This window comes from Python bivittatus, unplaced genomic scaffold, assembly GCF_059951505.1.
Source record: "Python bivittatus isolate LINGU-HERP-01145 unplaced genomic scaffold, Pbiv_v1 ctg000480_np1212, whole genome shotgun sequence".
Lineage (NCBI taxonomy): Eukaryota > Metazoa > Chordata > Lepidosauria > Squamata > Pythonidae > Python > Python bivittatus.
The window spans coordinates 97663342-97679232 of record NW_028277075.1 but is presented as its reverse complement, the minus strand read 5'-3'; the positions used below and the strand labels follow the sequence as shown (position 1 = coordinate 97679232).

The 15891-nt window shown below is 38.0% G+C and overlaps 1 protein-coding gene across 4 annotated transcripts in view; it reads left to right on the top strand.

Moving 5' to 3' along the window:
- NEB (nebulin) overlaps positions 1–15891 on the top strand; it is a 211260-nt gene that overhangs the window by 88785 nt on the left and 106584 nt on the right. Inside the window, exons 66-80 of one of the 4 annotated variants that reach the window (XM_088146545.1) lie at positions 287–391; positions 661–768; positions 3866–4177; positions 5618–5821; positions 6350–6454; positions 6611–6718; positions 7456–7767; positions 8841–9044; positions 10236–10340; positions 10676–10783; positions 11062–11373; positions 12117–12320; positions 12458–12562; positions 14048–14155; positions 14760–15071. In XM_088146545.1, the coding sequence (XP_088002671.1) occupies positions 287–391; positions 661–768; positions 3866–4177; positions 5618–5821; positions 6350–6454; positions 6611–6718; positions 7456–7767; positions 8841–9044; positions 10236–10340; positions 10676–10783; positions 11062–11373; positions 12117–12320; positions 12458–12562; positions 14048–14155; positions 14760–15071 (2712 nt within the window). The remainder of the gene's footprint in view (positions 1–286; positions 392–660; positions 769–3865; positions 4178–5617; positions 5822–6349; positions 6455–6610; positions 6719–7455; positions 7768–8840; positions 9045–10235; positions 10341–10675; positions 10784–11061; positions 11374–12116; positions 12321–12457; positions 12563–14047; positions 14156–14759; positions 15072–15891) is intronic. The other 3 variants (XM_088146547.1, XM_088146548.1, XM_088146546.1) reach the window with 3 other exon arrangements.

Below are 15891 nucleotides of genomic sequence, written 5' to 3'. Positions count from 1 at the left end.
TTTTACCTTGATGACAATTTCCAGAATTCCCAGCCAGGGTATTAATTAGGAAACTTACTTGGAAAATCTCAGGGATTACAATGAATTTAGGATCTTTGAACCACACCTGATAAAAGACGAGACAACGTGCTGTCCTACAGAATCATACCATATACTGTCACAGACTAATGAGTTTCCTTCCCAGCAAATTTTTGAGTTTAACTGTCAGAATAGCTAGTTAACTAGAAGACTGACTAATAAACAGCCATCAGTTTGTGCTAACTCTCTTTCTGATGCTGTTCTGCAGAGGCTATACACTGAAGCTTGGGATAAAGATAAATGCACGATCCATGTCATGCCTGATACGCCAGAAATCGTCCTAGCAAAGCTCAACAAATTCAACTATAGCCAGGTGAGTATAAGGATGAGTAAAAACAACCGGAAGAAGTGGGTCTCCTTCAAGGACTTGCAGGCTATGGCAACACTTACAGCAGGACCTGGGGTTATAATTGGGTTGTGTGGGGATTCAGTTTCCTGAGTTGCCCCAGAAAAGCTTCCATTGATACGGTGCAGATAAATCAGGAATGACATTTCTGCTAAGGTATAGGACATTTTCTTTATTTCCACATGTATCACAAAAGCTGTGCAGCACTGAAACCAAACTTTTCTTCTTTCTCACAGAAATTGTACAGACTGGCCATGGAGCAAGCAAAAAAGGATGGCTATGATCTGCGCCTTGATGCTATCCCAATTCAAGCTGCCAAGGCTTCAAGGATTATTGCCAGTGATGTAGGTGGCCACTTGACTCCATAAATAGCAGTGATTATTAAACGAAACTTTGTGAAAAACAGCAAGTCACAAACTGTATTCTACTGAGTGTAAGATTGTTGCGGGAAGTACTTCAAACTTCCCTGGAAGAGATTTGATTGAGAGTTTCTGTGAAGGAATTCATACTGTGAATTACAAAAATAGAGTGCACAGTTGTGTTTTTTTCTTAGCAGCACTGAGAAATTATGTCACTGCTTGTAAGCTGCTTTGAGTCAATATGACTGAAGTGGAATAAAATAGCTTGTAATAAATACGTTCTGTAAGTAAGCAAATTTTGCAAAATAATGCCAGAAAAACCTCAACTGTTGTATAGGCATCTGAGAATAAATTTGAGGAGGGAGATATGTAATCATTAGATATATGGGCAGCTGTAAAGCTAGAAAATAAATTTAGAAGAATTAATGTAGGATGGATCTGTATAGTGTAGGATGGATTTCATGGTAAAGGCAACAAAACATAATTATTTCTCCGTCCTTATTGCATCTGCAGATAGTCACCTGGTGGCCCTGTTTTGGGTGACCTGGTCCCTCCTTAGAAGGAGTAATACTGGGATCCACCTACAGGGTCGCTGTGAGGAATATGCTGCACATCTAGTGGATAAAATCACTCAGATTCACTCTGCATTGGACTCCAGCCTTGAGACCGGGCCAGTGAAGGTTATGGGGACTCAGTCCTGCATGGTTATCTGGGGAGAGTTCAATCCTGTTGAACCTGAGGAAGTGGACAGGATTCTTTTGGCTGTTAGTTTGGCCACTTCTGTGTTAGATCTGTGTTCCTCCTGGTTGGTAAAGGCTGCCTGGGAGAGGATGCATGATTGGGTTGGGGCAATGATTAATTCTTCCTTGAGGAAAGGGGTGGTCCCGCCAGCTCTTAAGGATGATGCATCCTCTCCTCAAGGGGCCATTGCTCGACCCAACTAGCCTGGACAGTTTCCATCCAGTCTCCAACCTCCCCTTTTTAGGGAAGATTGTGGAAAAAGTAGTCGCATAGCAGCTTCAAAGGACCCTGTATGAAGCAGATTATCTGGTTCCCTTTCAGACAGGGTACAGGCTGGGTTATGGGACTGAGGCAGCATTGGTTGCACTCTTGGATGACCTCTGATGGGAGCGGGATGGAGTACTGCATCCATCCTTGCTCTTCTTGACCTCTCAGTGGCCTTCGATACCATCAATCATGGACTGGCTTTGGGAGTTGGGGGTGGGCAGCACTGTGTAGTGCTGGTTCTCCGCCTTCCTCCAGGGTCAGTTCCAGTTGGTGTTGATGGGGTGGAGAGGTCTAGCCCGCAGCCCCTACTTTGTGGGGTGCTGCAGGGTTTGGTCCTTTCTTCTCTCTCATTTAACATCTACATGAAGCTACTAGGTTAGGTGGTCTGGCAGTTTGGGGTGAGATATCCCTATGCTGATGATACTCAGCTTTATGTCTGTACCTCAAGCTGTCTGAGTGATTCCATGGGTGTCCTGTCCCAGAGCCTTGAGGCTGTAGGGGCCTAGATGGGGTGCAATGGGCTGAGTGGCTTTTGGGTGTTTGGGCCTTCTGGTGAGAAGGTTTTTCCACCTTTAGCCCTGGATTGGGCGGCACTGCCCCAGACAGACCCAGTGTGCAATCTGGGGTCCTCTTGGACTCATGGTTCCTGCTACAAAAGCAGGTGGCAGCTGTGGCTAAAAGGGTCTTTGCACACCTTTCGGTTGTGTACCAGTTGCGCCCATTCCTGGACCAGGAGGCTCTACTCACTGTCAGTCATGCCCTCGTGACCTCTCACCTGGGTTACTGCAACACACTGTATATGGGGCTGCCGTTGAAGAGCTTCAGAAGCTTCACCTGGTGCAGAATGCAGCTGCATGGGTAGTAAATAGTGTCAGGTACTCGGCACAAGTGACACCATTGCTTCGTGAGCTGCATTGGCTGCCAGTGTGTTTCCAATGCAAAGCCCTTCATGGCTTGGGACTGGGTTACCTGAGAGACCATCTTCTCCCAGTTGTTTCTACCCGTCCAATTTGGTCTGGCAGAATGGGCATGCTCTGGGTCCCATCAGCCAAGGAATATTGGCTGGTGGGGACTAGGAGGCATGCCTTCTCTGCCATAGCACTTGCCCCCTGGAACATTCTCCCTCCAGATATTAGGATGGCCCTGACATTGTTGGCCTTTCATGAGGTCTTGAAGACCTGGTTATATGCCTCGGCCAGGGGCCTCAAGAGTGTTAAGGGCTCTGTTTCCTGACTATATTGGTATCTAAGGTTATAATTGTATTGGCTCCTCCCTCCCTCCCTCTCTCTCTCTACACATACACACACACACACACACACACCCCCACACCCACACACACATATATGTTATTTTTATATTATGTTTGAATTGGTTTTAACTGTTTTTATGATTGCTCACTGCCCAGAGTCACTTGTCTAAGATGGGCGGCTATAGAAATTGAATAAAATACATTAATAAATAAATAAATCTCCAAATCCAGGGAGAACTATGGATTTCTGGTTCATGAGAGCTTTGCTCCAATGGCAAAGTGTGGAAAAATCTTTTAATTTTGTGGACATCTGTGTATGTATCTTGATCTGTTTGGGGGAGGAAAATTTAAATATTCCACATGGTAGGACTAAAATCTTGAATTATCTAAAGTTATTGTTTTAATCCTATGAGTTCAGCAAACTATAGAGAGAAGAGGACTTTTCATACTAAATACAAATTTCAAATTGTGTAAGGAAAGTCATTGAGACAAGGGTATAGCTAGCATAACATGACAAAAGAACCAAATATAAAACCTTGATTATAAATGTTATCTAGTATATTGTCTTCAAAAACAGAACTGGATGTATTTTTTAAAAATAATAAATAACAGCAATAAGGTTAAAAAAAAACTTGTTAAAATATGTCAGTCTTTAACCATGACCTAAAATTGGATGAGTGAATCCATTTTTCCTAATAGTTTTGATACAAGTCCCTGGAAAAGATTCATGGACAAGTTAGTTTTGAAATGATGTAAGATTTCCTTTTGAATTACTGAACAAGTACTTTTCTATATAGGTGAATTAAATGTATATGCTTATTTCAGTACATATACAAAGAAGGTTATCGCAAGCAACTTGGCCATCACATTGGAGCTCATTGTGTAGAAGATGATCCTAAAATTATGCATTGTATGAATGTTGCCAAGATGCAAAGTGAGAGAGAATACAAGAAAGTTTTTGAGAAATTGAAGACCAAGTATAGCAGTCCTGTGGATATGTGGTCGATCTTGGGGGCGAAGAATTGCCAGAAATTGGTCAGCGATATTGATTATCGCAATTACTTACATGAGTGGACATGTCTGCCGGATCAGAATGATGTCATCCAGGCTAGGAAAGCTTATGATCTGCAGAGCGATGTGAGTATGAGATGGAAAACATAGTGAATATGTGACTTTAATATAAAATGGATGCATTGGTGTTCTTCTACTGAGGTTGGTCTGTGATTCACTAAAAAGTCATGTTTGTGGGATGGAGTGGGAAATTATTTAAAGCTTTCCTTCTTTCCCCACAATTCTCTGCCCTACCCTTCTTGCAGTTCCAAATGATTCCTCAAATCTCCGAAACAGACTCACGTGAAATAAGGATGCTACATGTGGGAAAGACTTGCCCATATATCCTTTTTAGTTCTATGGAAGATCATTCTGTCAACTGACAGATATATCTGAATACAGAGGAAATTAATCTCTTGCCACTATCAACTTTAGTGACTCATGTATCACAAGTCAATCACCTCAGTTTGAACTTCAGTTCACTCTGTTTCAATTTAGACAATTTTTTTTTCTCTGAAAACTAGGTAAAGTAAAATAGGCTTTGGATTTTTTTTTTCCTTTCCCATCTCATTAGGTATATTTAATTGCTCATTATTTCTCACTGGTATTTCACAGATCTGTCAATTTTATTTTCTCGTGGTTTCTTAAATTTGGTTTGTTCTGTTACCATATTCACTTCAGCTTTTTTGAAAATAAGTGCGCACTTAAATTTACATGTGGTTCCATGTACTTTTCTCCTAAAAAAATATTTTATGCCTAATACACAGTTTTTGCAAAGAACTATCTGTAATTTTTGTATATTATTTTTATCTATATGCATTGGATAGATTTTTCATAATATAACTTCGTACTGGGGTAACTGTGTTACACAGTGTAGTTATGAATTTTGAAGCATGACTAGGTTTCGGGTTTATTTTGGATTGGAAATAAAAAAATAAATAAACGTATTACAGGGGAGATGAGATTCTGCCTCTCCCCTCTCTACTTGATTTTTCATATTTACTCATTACATTTGCCCTAAATGGATAGTTAATTGCAGCATTAAACACAATATGGTTTTGGTTATCATTGTTATTCCTTAAATATCCACATCATGATTCTTATATGTACTTTACATTACAGATGACCCATAGTTAAGAACAGAGCCTATTGTAGCAAAATTTGAGTTAAATATACAATGATTCAAGTTAAATGCACAATGATTCGAGTTAAATACACCATGGTTCAAGTTCACTACACAATACTACTTATACATATACAGGCTGACATACAAATTTGACTTAAGGACAGACCTTGGGAATGGAACTTGTTCTTAAACTGGGGACTACCTGTATAACATGTAAGGCTGCTGAAAATCAAATCAGTCAACTTGTAAGGTGAATTTCAGCCTCATAGATCATTTTTCATCTGAATTTTTTTAACATTAAATTCATAATTCAATTAGCCAGAAACGTCGTTCCAAAAGGTGTTGTAATGCATGTGTTTGTTGACTTCTCTGAATACAGTTCATCACTCTTCATGTTTCAGGCTCTTTACAAGTCAGATCTAGAATGGCTGAAGGGCATTGGCTGGGTGCCTCTTGGTTCACTGAATGTTGAGCATGTCAAGAGAGCTGGAGATATCCTAAGTGAAAAGAAGTATCGGCAACCACGCGATGAAATGAAATTTACCTGTATCACAGACACTTGGGATGTAGAATTAGCGAAGCATAATGCTGAGATGATGAGCAAGGTAGGTTTTTTGAACAGGAGTAACTAGTGTTCCATAACAGGCAATAATTTGCTTAGGAAATGGAATGGTAGGATCCTAAATTTGGAAGGGACTGTTTATTCTGCTTGGTGCCAAAATCCAAATAACATCATCCTTTTTTCTAACTCGTTCAGCACACATGCATTGCCTCAGGCCCAAAGTGGAGTTCTGCTTTGGAAAATTGGAGAATTCAGATGCTCTGAGTTGACTCTCTTCGGTAAACCTGAGTTCTCAGGTCTTGCACCCAGGAACTCTTTTAAACAAGTTCAGCTACAAAATCTGAACTAGAAAAAAATGTGTAAAGTCTGTAAAATGTAGTGTACCATATGGTACATATGACTTTGAAGCATAGTTCAATACATTGGTCCAGAAAATTTGAGTTTCATTATAAATGTTAGATAACCTTTTTAATGAATATGAATTTTCCTAATTTTATAGCTTCACACTGCATTTCAATTCATATTTCCTTTAGACAAAATTCAAACTTTTTTTTTCCTTATTCCCTCACAGCAATTATACACTGAAGCCTGGGATGCTGATAAAACCAACATTCATGTCATGCCAGATACCCCAGAAATTCTGCTGGCCAAGGCAAATTCTGCCAATATCAGCCATGTAAGAGGATGTTAAAATTGTTTGAATATTTGATAATTTGGGGATTTGTTTTCACTTTACAAGATGTAATATATACTGTATGAACAAATTGATTTTAAATTCTAGATGCTTTAAGTGAATTTACACTTGGGTAACTTTTTATCATATCCTCTACAGAAACTGTACATCCAAGGATGGGAGCAAGCTAAGAAGAAAGGTTATGACCTGAGAATTGATGCCATCCCAATTAGAACGGCAAAGGCTTCAAGAGATATTGCTAGTGATGTGAGCAGACGCTTTCATGTCATACTCCTGTCCAGCAGTTCCCCTAAAGTTTTTCAAAAAGAAGCTACAGAAATAAAAAAATTAACAGGATAAACAGGCAGACTTTAGAAAATTTACACAGATCCATTAGACTGACCCAAAATGATATGTAACAAGGCTGTATCTCCAGTGGCTGTAAATGGCAAGAACATAGAGAGATAAATTTGACATAAAAATCTATTGATTTTTGCCATTAGGGTGCATTATTTGTCCCAGCCAAAGTAACATGGGGTAATTTTTTTTCCTAATAAAACCTGTGCTAAGACAGCACAGTTTCTTAGCCCAAAGCTTTAAAAGCTCATTTAGAATTCCTTTCTGGCAAATAAAAGGAAGTCTGGAAGATAAAGAAATCTGCTTTCCTATTTGATTTTTGCCATTGGGATAATTTTGTGTATCAAGCAAAGTACTGCCTTTTTTCTCCCTTCAATCAAAAACTGTTGTAGAAAAGTGGATGTTAAGAGCCCTTCTTCTGATACCATGGTACAAAGGGATTTTTACTATATTTTACTGTGATATTTAAATGTCACAAAAGTACTAGTCAACAGTTGAACAAGAGTTGAATCAGTATGACATTTTGAAGAAATCTGAATTCAGTTTTGCCTCCTGCTTTTGGTTTTTGTAACTTTAGTAGCTAAATAATTGTTAGCTTTTCTAGTAACGTTTATATTCATTCCAAAATGCATTGTTCTCTCTTACAGTATAAATACAAAGAAGCACATGAGAAGCAGAAAGGGCATTATGTTGGGCTTCAAAGATTTCAAGATGATCCCAAGTTGGTGTGGTTTGCACACGCAGGCATGATTCTGAGTGACCTGGAGTACAAGAAGAACTTTGAGAAATGGAAAGCAAAGATCCATAGTCCTGTTGACATGCTGTCAATCTTGGGGGCTAAGAATTGTCAGAAGCTGGTCAGTGAAGTGGACTACCGCACACACCTGCATGAATGGACTTGCCTGCCAGACCAGAATGATGTCATTCAGGCGAAGAAAGCATATGAACTGCAGAGTGATGTATGTACAGTTCAAGTGTAAAATGCAGATGCCTCTTTGAGTAGGACTATTATTTAGTGGAAGAACATGTGACTGGCATGCAAAAGGTCCCCAAATCAATCCCTCCCTGAGAATGGAGAGCACCTGCAGAGTAGATAATAGTACAACTTCCAACAAGGTGGAGACATTTCTCATAGCAAATTCCCGAATGTAATTTAAACCCCAAATAAACTACATTAAATTAATTGCACTATTATTTGCAACTCTGTATGCATTTGCTTGGCAGTAAGTCCCATGTGCGCGTCCCTTCAAGTCAGTTATGGTCTCCTGGTGACTGCCTAGACTAGTCCCTGCAGTTTTCTTGGCAACATTTTTTGGAAGTGGTTTGCCCTTGCCTTCTTCCTAGGGCTGAGAGGGTGTGACTGGCCGAAAGTCACCCCTCTGGCTTCATGCCTAAGGCAGGATTAAAACTCACAGTCTCCTGGTTTCTAGCCTGATGCCTTAACCACTACATCAAAGTGGCTCTCTTAGCTCTCTCTTAAGCCCCATGGGGCTTTTTTAAAAACAATGTGCTAGGATTGCATTACTGGAATACTATACGTCATCTATTACATAGTACTGGACTCTGACCTTCAAGTGTTTCAATGGCATAGACAGCCCAGGGTTGCTGGGATTCAGGCAGCATATGCATTTATTATGGCTGGTTGCACAGTCAGCCAGATGTTTAGACTGGATTTGGCATTTTTATCCACCTATTGAGTCCTTCCCAAGGACCTGTGATACATGATGATGATGACGATGAAGAAGAAGAAGAAGAAGAAGAAGAAGATGTAGACATACAGGTCTGTGAGGTAGCAGACACAAATAAAACCTCAATAGGCTTTGGTCAAGAATCTGTGAATTCTGAAAGGAACTGTGGATATTGCTGAGTGGCATAATCCATTACCTCATTTATGACCTGATGTTAGAGGCCCTAGCTGTGTGGGAGCTACATTTTATTTCAGGGAGAACTTAGATTACTCCCCCCCCCCCCACTCAAGATCTTCTCTTCCGCCTAGGAAATGCGTGATTTTTCTTCTTTTTCTTCTTTGCAGAATGTGTACAAGTCAGACTTGGAATGGCTGCGTGGTATTGGCTGGATGCCAGAAGGTTCTCTGGAAGTCAAACGAGTGAAGAATGCTCAGGATCTGATGAACGAAAGACTGTACCGGCAGCCGCGGGATTATCTGAAATTCACGCCTATTGTTGACACCCCAGATATTGTCCTTGCCAAGGCCAATGCTCTGATGCAGAGTGGGGTGAGCAATATTGATCATGCAGCAGTTGTTTGGGGTCGCTTATCTTTCCATTTAAAATCAGGTTTCAATTAATCTGAAGTGAGGTACATTTTTCTATTACGTCAGTGGGCTGTCTAAAAGAGTGCAGAAACTGCAGTTTTGTTGATTTTTATAGAAAATATATTTTGCTAGATTGCTGCACAAGGATTACTGTCCCCCACTATAAATATTGTCATTGAAAGCAGAAAACGTTTAAAAAAAAAATCCAAACACTTACTACCAACCTGTTCTAGCTTTAGTTGTAATTGTGGTAGTTCCCTTTAAACATTAAATGGAGAAAATTTTTAGGAGGATTGGAGGCTGCAAAGGGAGGAGATGTTACGTACTTTGGCTAGCTATGTTTTAGAAGACAGTTTTTGGAGGTTTCCTTTGTTTTTATAAAATTATTGTACGACTTACACTACATTTTTCATGTATTTTCTATTTAGAATGGTTGAAAAACATGTGAACGTTCTGGGTTTTTAAAATTAAAATAGCCATTCTGATCTTCTATACACCCACAGCCCATCTTGTATACTGTCCATAGAAATACTGTCTATTTCTTTAGAACTTCTTACACTGAAGAAACCATTTTGAATCTGAATGAAGGCTTAATTGTTAGTGGGAATAGGAGCAAAGGTGCATATGAGGTCTTTTCCCATGGTTTAAATAATGCACTGTTAAGGGATTTATCTCTTGCTTCAGATTTGGATACTTCAGGTCTACCTAAATTCCATTCTATCACTGATAATTTTAGCAGGCTTTTCTGACCGGGATCTGGCAATAAATATTTCACACGGCTAAGCTTGGTTCCTTGGCTGGAACTCTGCAGATATCTTACAGACACAGTTTAGCTAGATAGGAAAATTTATTGCAGATAAGAATGAAGCCAAATGAAACATTTGGTTGCTCACTGCCAGTGTGGCATGGTCAGTGCTTCTTATACCCCTGGTAATTGAGACCCATTACTTTCCTTTCTACCCTCCCCATGAATTAACAATTCTTTTGCAGAGCTTAATGGCCTTGAAGCCAAATAGTTGAGTGTCACCCTAATCCTTACATGGTTTGAATGACAATGTGACCAACTTCAAATGAAGATATTTTTGTCAATGAAGTGTTTTGAAAAATATAATATATCCTACCAATGATAAATATTTTTTTTTCTCCCTTTAGGCTTTATATCATGAAGTTTGGGATAAAGAAAAGACACAGTTCACACTTCCAGTTGACACTCCTGAGATGCTTCTGTCCAAAGCAAATGCTGTCAACTACAGCAAAGTAAGCAATTAAAGAATTAAATATGAATTGGCTTCCAAGATCTCCCCTGACTCTTCTTCCTTTTCTAAGGATGAGTCTTCTGTGAGAGTTTATGACACTCTCCAAATCTATAATTATATGAGTAGAAATTTGACAATGTGAGGTTACCTTTGTAAGCAATTTTCATTCAGACTAACATGAAAACCATTTCCTATCATAATGATCCCATAAATTTACCATTGCTTGCAGCGAGAGCCACAGCCCAAAGATCTTACTGTATAAACTAATATTCCATAATTCTTTATAAATGTGACATGCATTGACATGGAATATGCATTATTTATTTTCCTTCACAGAAACATTATCAACTGGGATGGGAAGAGGTGAAGAGGAAAGGTCATGACTTACGATTGGATGCCATTGAAATCCAGCATGCCAAGGCTTCTAGGGATATTGCTAGTGAGGTATTGTGTGCTATTCTATGGCATTTCCATAAAGCGGTTTCCTCTTTTGTAAAACAGTCAATATTTTATCAAAAAGGATCAAATTGAAACCTGGCAATAAACCCAGCAGTTGTCAATATCATTGGTTACAATTTATTATTCAAGCACTGGCTGCTGGCAGATCATAACTATATAAGAAAAAGGGCATAATGCAGTGTGTTGCAGTTTGGAAATGTAATTTTAGTAATAGATTATGTACGTTTTATAAAACTGATGTTTTGTTTATATTTCATCATTAGTACAAGTACAAAGAAGGTTACCGTAAGCAAGTGGGACACCATGTTGGATTCCGGAACATCCATGATGATCCCAAGTTAGTGCTGGCTATGCGTGTAGCCAAACTGCAAAGTGAGAGGGAGTACAAGAAATATTTTGAGAAGTCTAAGACCAAGTTCAGTAGCCCAGTGGACATGCTGTCCATCTTGTTAGCCAAGAAATGTCAGAAGCTGGTTAGCGACATTGATTATCGCCACCCCCTTCATGAATGGATATGTCTGCCTGACCAGAATGATGTCATCCAAGCCAAGAAAGCCTACGATCTACAGAGTGATGTGAGTAGAAAGTAACTGCATGTTCCATTATAGTCTTTTGCCTATTAGTTTATTTAATCTCTCACTGCATTGGGTGGATTATTACTGTTGCATCTACAGTGACCCAAGCCTTGCCTGCATTGTTGGCAATGTGCAGCCATCACCAAAACAAAAAACAAAAAAACCCACTCACTTGTAGTTGAACGTTAAATAGCACAGACCTAGCTATCCATCAACAGAGCAGCTCTTGCACAGAATAGTTTTGTGGGTTTTTTTGCTATATTCCTGTCTATTGACCATTTGTTTTAAATTTCTAGGCACATTTTGGTGTAAAAAATAGATAAACCTATTATGTACCTGTGCTGCTCTGCATTGGACAGGGATTATCAGTTACTTTACAAAATGTATAACTTTCCATAGCTGACCTTTTTTAAAAGATGCTGCTGAGAAAGAGTATCAGGAGGAGTTCATTTTTCAAATATCCTCACAAATTAGTATGAAAAAGCTTTTTATGCTTTTTATTGTTTTATTCTTGCTTGCAAGCTATCCATGTTATGTTATGATACGTAAGATGGATGACTGTATGAATCTTAAATAAATAAAAACTAAATAAATAACTGTATGACACAACAGTTGTAGCAACTGAATGGCTCTGTGTTGAGACATGACTAATTGTACATTAGTTTTGAACAGGCAAGCTACAGTGGTGTTTTTAGTAAGTTGAAAGAAATATCTTATGAATAGCCTGATGGTTTCCTTTGCAGAATCTTTACAAGTCAGATCTGGAATGGCTCCGTGGGATTGGATGGATGCCTGAAGGCTCAATGGATGTGCTCAGAGTGAAAAGGGCTCAAGATCTCGTGAATGAGAGATTGTACAAACTCCGTCCAGATGAACTGAAATTTACCAGTATAGCTGACCCACCCCCGGTCCTCCAGGCTAAGATCAATGCTCAACAGATCAGTGAGGTAATCTGAAATGTAGTCACTACCTCTGTGTAATCTGTGAAATGATAGAGGTGTCTGAGACACAGTGGCCTTTGAAAAATTGAAATGAAAAATTCACACAGCAATTGAAAATTGTCCTTGCTTCCTCTCTTTCTTAGAACCTGTATCGTGAAGCGTGGGATAAAGAGAAGGCACAGATCCATCTTCCTCTTGATACCCCTATAATGCTGCAGTCCAAGATTAATGCTGTGAATATTAGCAATGTAAGATAATTAACTAACTCTATGCATTCTGTTGTTAAGCAAATCAATATTCCTTTGTTTGTTACATTGTCTTAGTTGTATTCTCTTACTGTTAATTGTTCTTGAAAAGATAATGGTATTTAACTTATAAGTTACATGTCTATTCCTATATATATTTATATTTTAAGTAACAACAATGAAACTGATGGTTCAAATGCAGCAATCAAAGAAACATGTATAGAGATTTTAAATTGTCCTGTCATTAATTCATTTGACAGATCATGTATGTATGATGACTAAAAAAAAGTTTTAAATAAAATACATACCACTGCAATACCAACAGAATATATGTAAACAGTACGTACATCCACACCCACAATATATAGTAGTTATATAGAAGAAAAGAACATCATGGTAATTAAAATATAGCAAAAAGGAAACAAAATTAATGAAGAAAAAAAGATCCATATATTAAGTTTTCATATACAGTATGCTAAAACCCCCAGAGATGATTCATATTAAGTATTTATAGCAGCTAAGGTTAAATTGGGTCTGCTACTTTTGGATCAACTTGAATATTCTTTGAAATGCATTAATCTTAACTACTGGGAATCAAGAAAGACAGGTGGAAATTTATTGTCTTATTTGTTAAAACAACAAAAACAATGACATTTTATCTCTGTAATTCAGGCCAATAATGGTCAGTTACATACTGAAGTAGAATCAATGAATTACTAGTTTTATATTTTTACACTCAGTTATATGAATTGGGAACATCTGTAACTGAACAGCAAATTATGACTTATTTGAAAAATAATTGAAATGGGAGAAACCTCTCAGGAAGGTAAAAATAAACTGGCACAACCATTGACGTAATAAGAAGTTACAGAGACAATTTGATCTATAAAATGAGGGAAAGCCCCTTGATCTAACTGATTTTCAGTTGAGTGGTACAGAACATTTATGGACCTATTGGCACCTATATTGATAGAGGTATATAATCAATCATTTAATAAATATAGACAGAAATACTCATCTATATTTCCTAAATCTTTTTATGAGGCTTATATTTCAAACATAGTAAAGCCTGAGAAAGACTCTGTTAGATGTGCATGTGACATACAAATATCTCTGTTAAATGTCCATGATAAAATATGGAATAATATGGAATAAACACTCACCAAGAAGTTATAGAAAGTAATACTATTGTTCATCCACCCGTCTTAGTGTGGATTTCTTAAAAATAGATAAACATTTGAAAATATCTGTTTGGCAATTGCTATTTTGGATACCACAGCAGACTACATTGGAATTAGTTGTTTTAACTTCGTTGGGTACTGAAAAGGTTTTTGATAGGGTTCAGATCAAATTTATTTTCACCATCTTTTGGTCACTGGCTCATTTCTCAGTAGATATGCATAGGATTGTGCTTTTGAGGAATGTCTGTAGTTAACTGGCATTCGTTTTATGATTGCATTGAAGTTGTACATGGATTTTTAATTGCAGAAACATTATACTGGAGCCTGGGAGGAAGACAAAGCAAAAGGTTATGACTTTAAAGTTGATGCTCTTTCATTCAAACATGCAAAATCTTCCAGAGAAATTGCAAGTGAGGTATGACCTACGTTGTTTAAATGTTGCTTCTAAAATGACCATATCTTTTCATATCACATATGGCAGTGTGTGCAACTAGTTAACATCATCTTAAAGACATATTCATTCAATGATTCACAAGTTGCTATTATTCAAGGATATGATATTTTTGCACAATATCCTCCATTTGTTTTCAATTTATAGCTTTAGAAATTTAGATTTTAATATCATTTTAAACTCAAGCATTTTAATGCATCCTTTATCCTGAATTGCTGAAGAGATAACCATTAAGATATTTAGGCAAAAGGGAATTTTTTTATGACCTAATGATTTTGCATTCAATAAATGTTACTTTCTGCTACTATTTTTAAAAGGGGAAAGCACTGTTTTTAAATGTTGTTTTATAATGGTTTAATAAATTATATCACATAACATAGTTGCATAACTTACAAAACAACATTCCTAAAGTTTCATGTGTTCAAAAATAACTGGATAGTTATTTTTGAATGATGAATTCTATCTGTTCCTTCACTCGGGGTCCCCGGATTATTAAAATACCATTTTTCCCACTAAGTGGAATTATCCGAATTCTTTCAATGGCTCTTTCCTTTGCTTTCCTCTTCAGTATAAATACAAAGAAACTTACGAGAGACAGAAAGGTCATTACATTGGATGCCCTTCAGTCAAGGCGGATCCTAAACTTTCATGGGCTGCTCGAGTAATGAAGATGCAAAATGACCGTCTCTATAAGCAAGCCTACCACAAGTCCAAAGCCATGATCACCATACCCGGTGACATGGTGGCTATCCAGGCAGCCAAGCAAGGCCAGGCTTTAGCGAGTGACATCGATTATCATCATTATTTGCACGAGTGGACTTGTCTGCCGGATCAGAACGATGTGATCCAGGCAAAGAAAGCTTATGAACTTCAGAGCGATGTAAGTACACATGTGTTTTACCAGGTCATGTAGATACATCATGCCCAGGCATGGAACAACAGAGACCTTGAAGTGCACAGGTATAGAACAAATGCATTGCACTTCAACTTCCATTGTGCTGGCCAAAGAATCTTCCTCCCTGCTGGTTGGAAGTTATGAGAATTCACCTCCCCCATATTTGAAGAATGGAAGTTGGAGAAGGTGCTCTTGAGGATTATCTTAATGTTACTTTTATTTCCTTGATGGCGCCTGCCAAAAAGTCACCAGAGACATACTTTCTTCATTGAAGTCTTCATTGAATGAAGCTAGTCTTGGCAGGCCCTACGGGAACACCATGCGGTGATGGTGGGAATATTTTTAAGCACCTTATTACAGAGATAGGAAATTAAATGTGCTTTGGCTTTCTAAAGTGTAGATACTTGTAAGAAATTTATGAACAACGGATTGGGCACAGTCCAATATCCTTTTTAAACGTGCTTGCCCACGTTGCACTCAATTCCCTTATCTTGCATTTAGAGGAGCTTTCTGGGTTTATGTCAATAGTTTCAGAAAGTGTTGTCCATAGTGCTTGTCATATCTTGCCATGACTTAATAGTGTTCTGCCTACTTAATCCAGATGATTAACGCATTTGAATATTCAGATAACTTTGTTTCATTATCTAATGTGACTGTCTTTCATTTTTACTGTTTCGTAAGGAGGTTTAAACAGTTTTAAAATAACTGAACCAAATTAGTCAGGACTTTCAGATATCCTATTACTTCTTTTGATCCCACAAGAATATGTTTAAAAATATAAACTTAACCAAGTTACTCTTCTTTT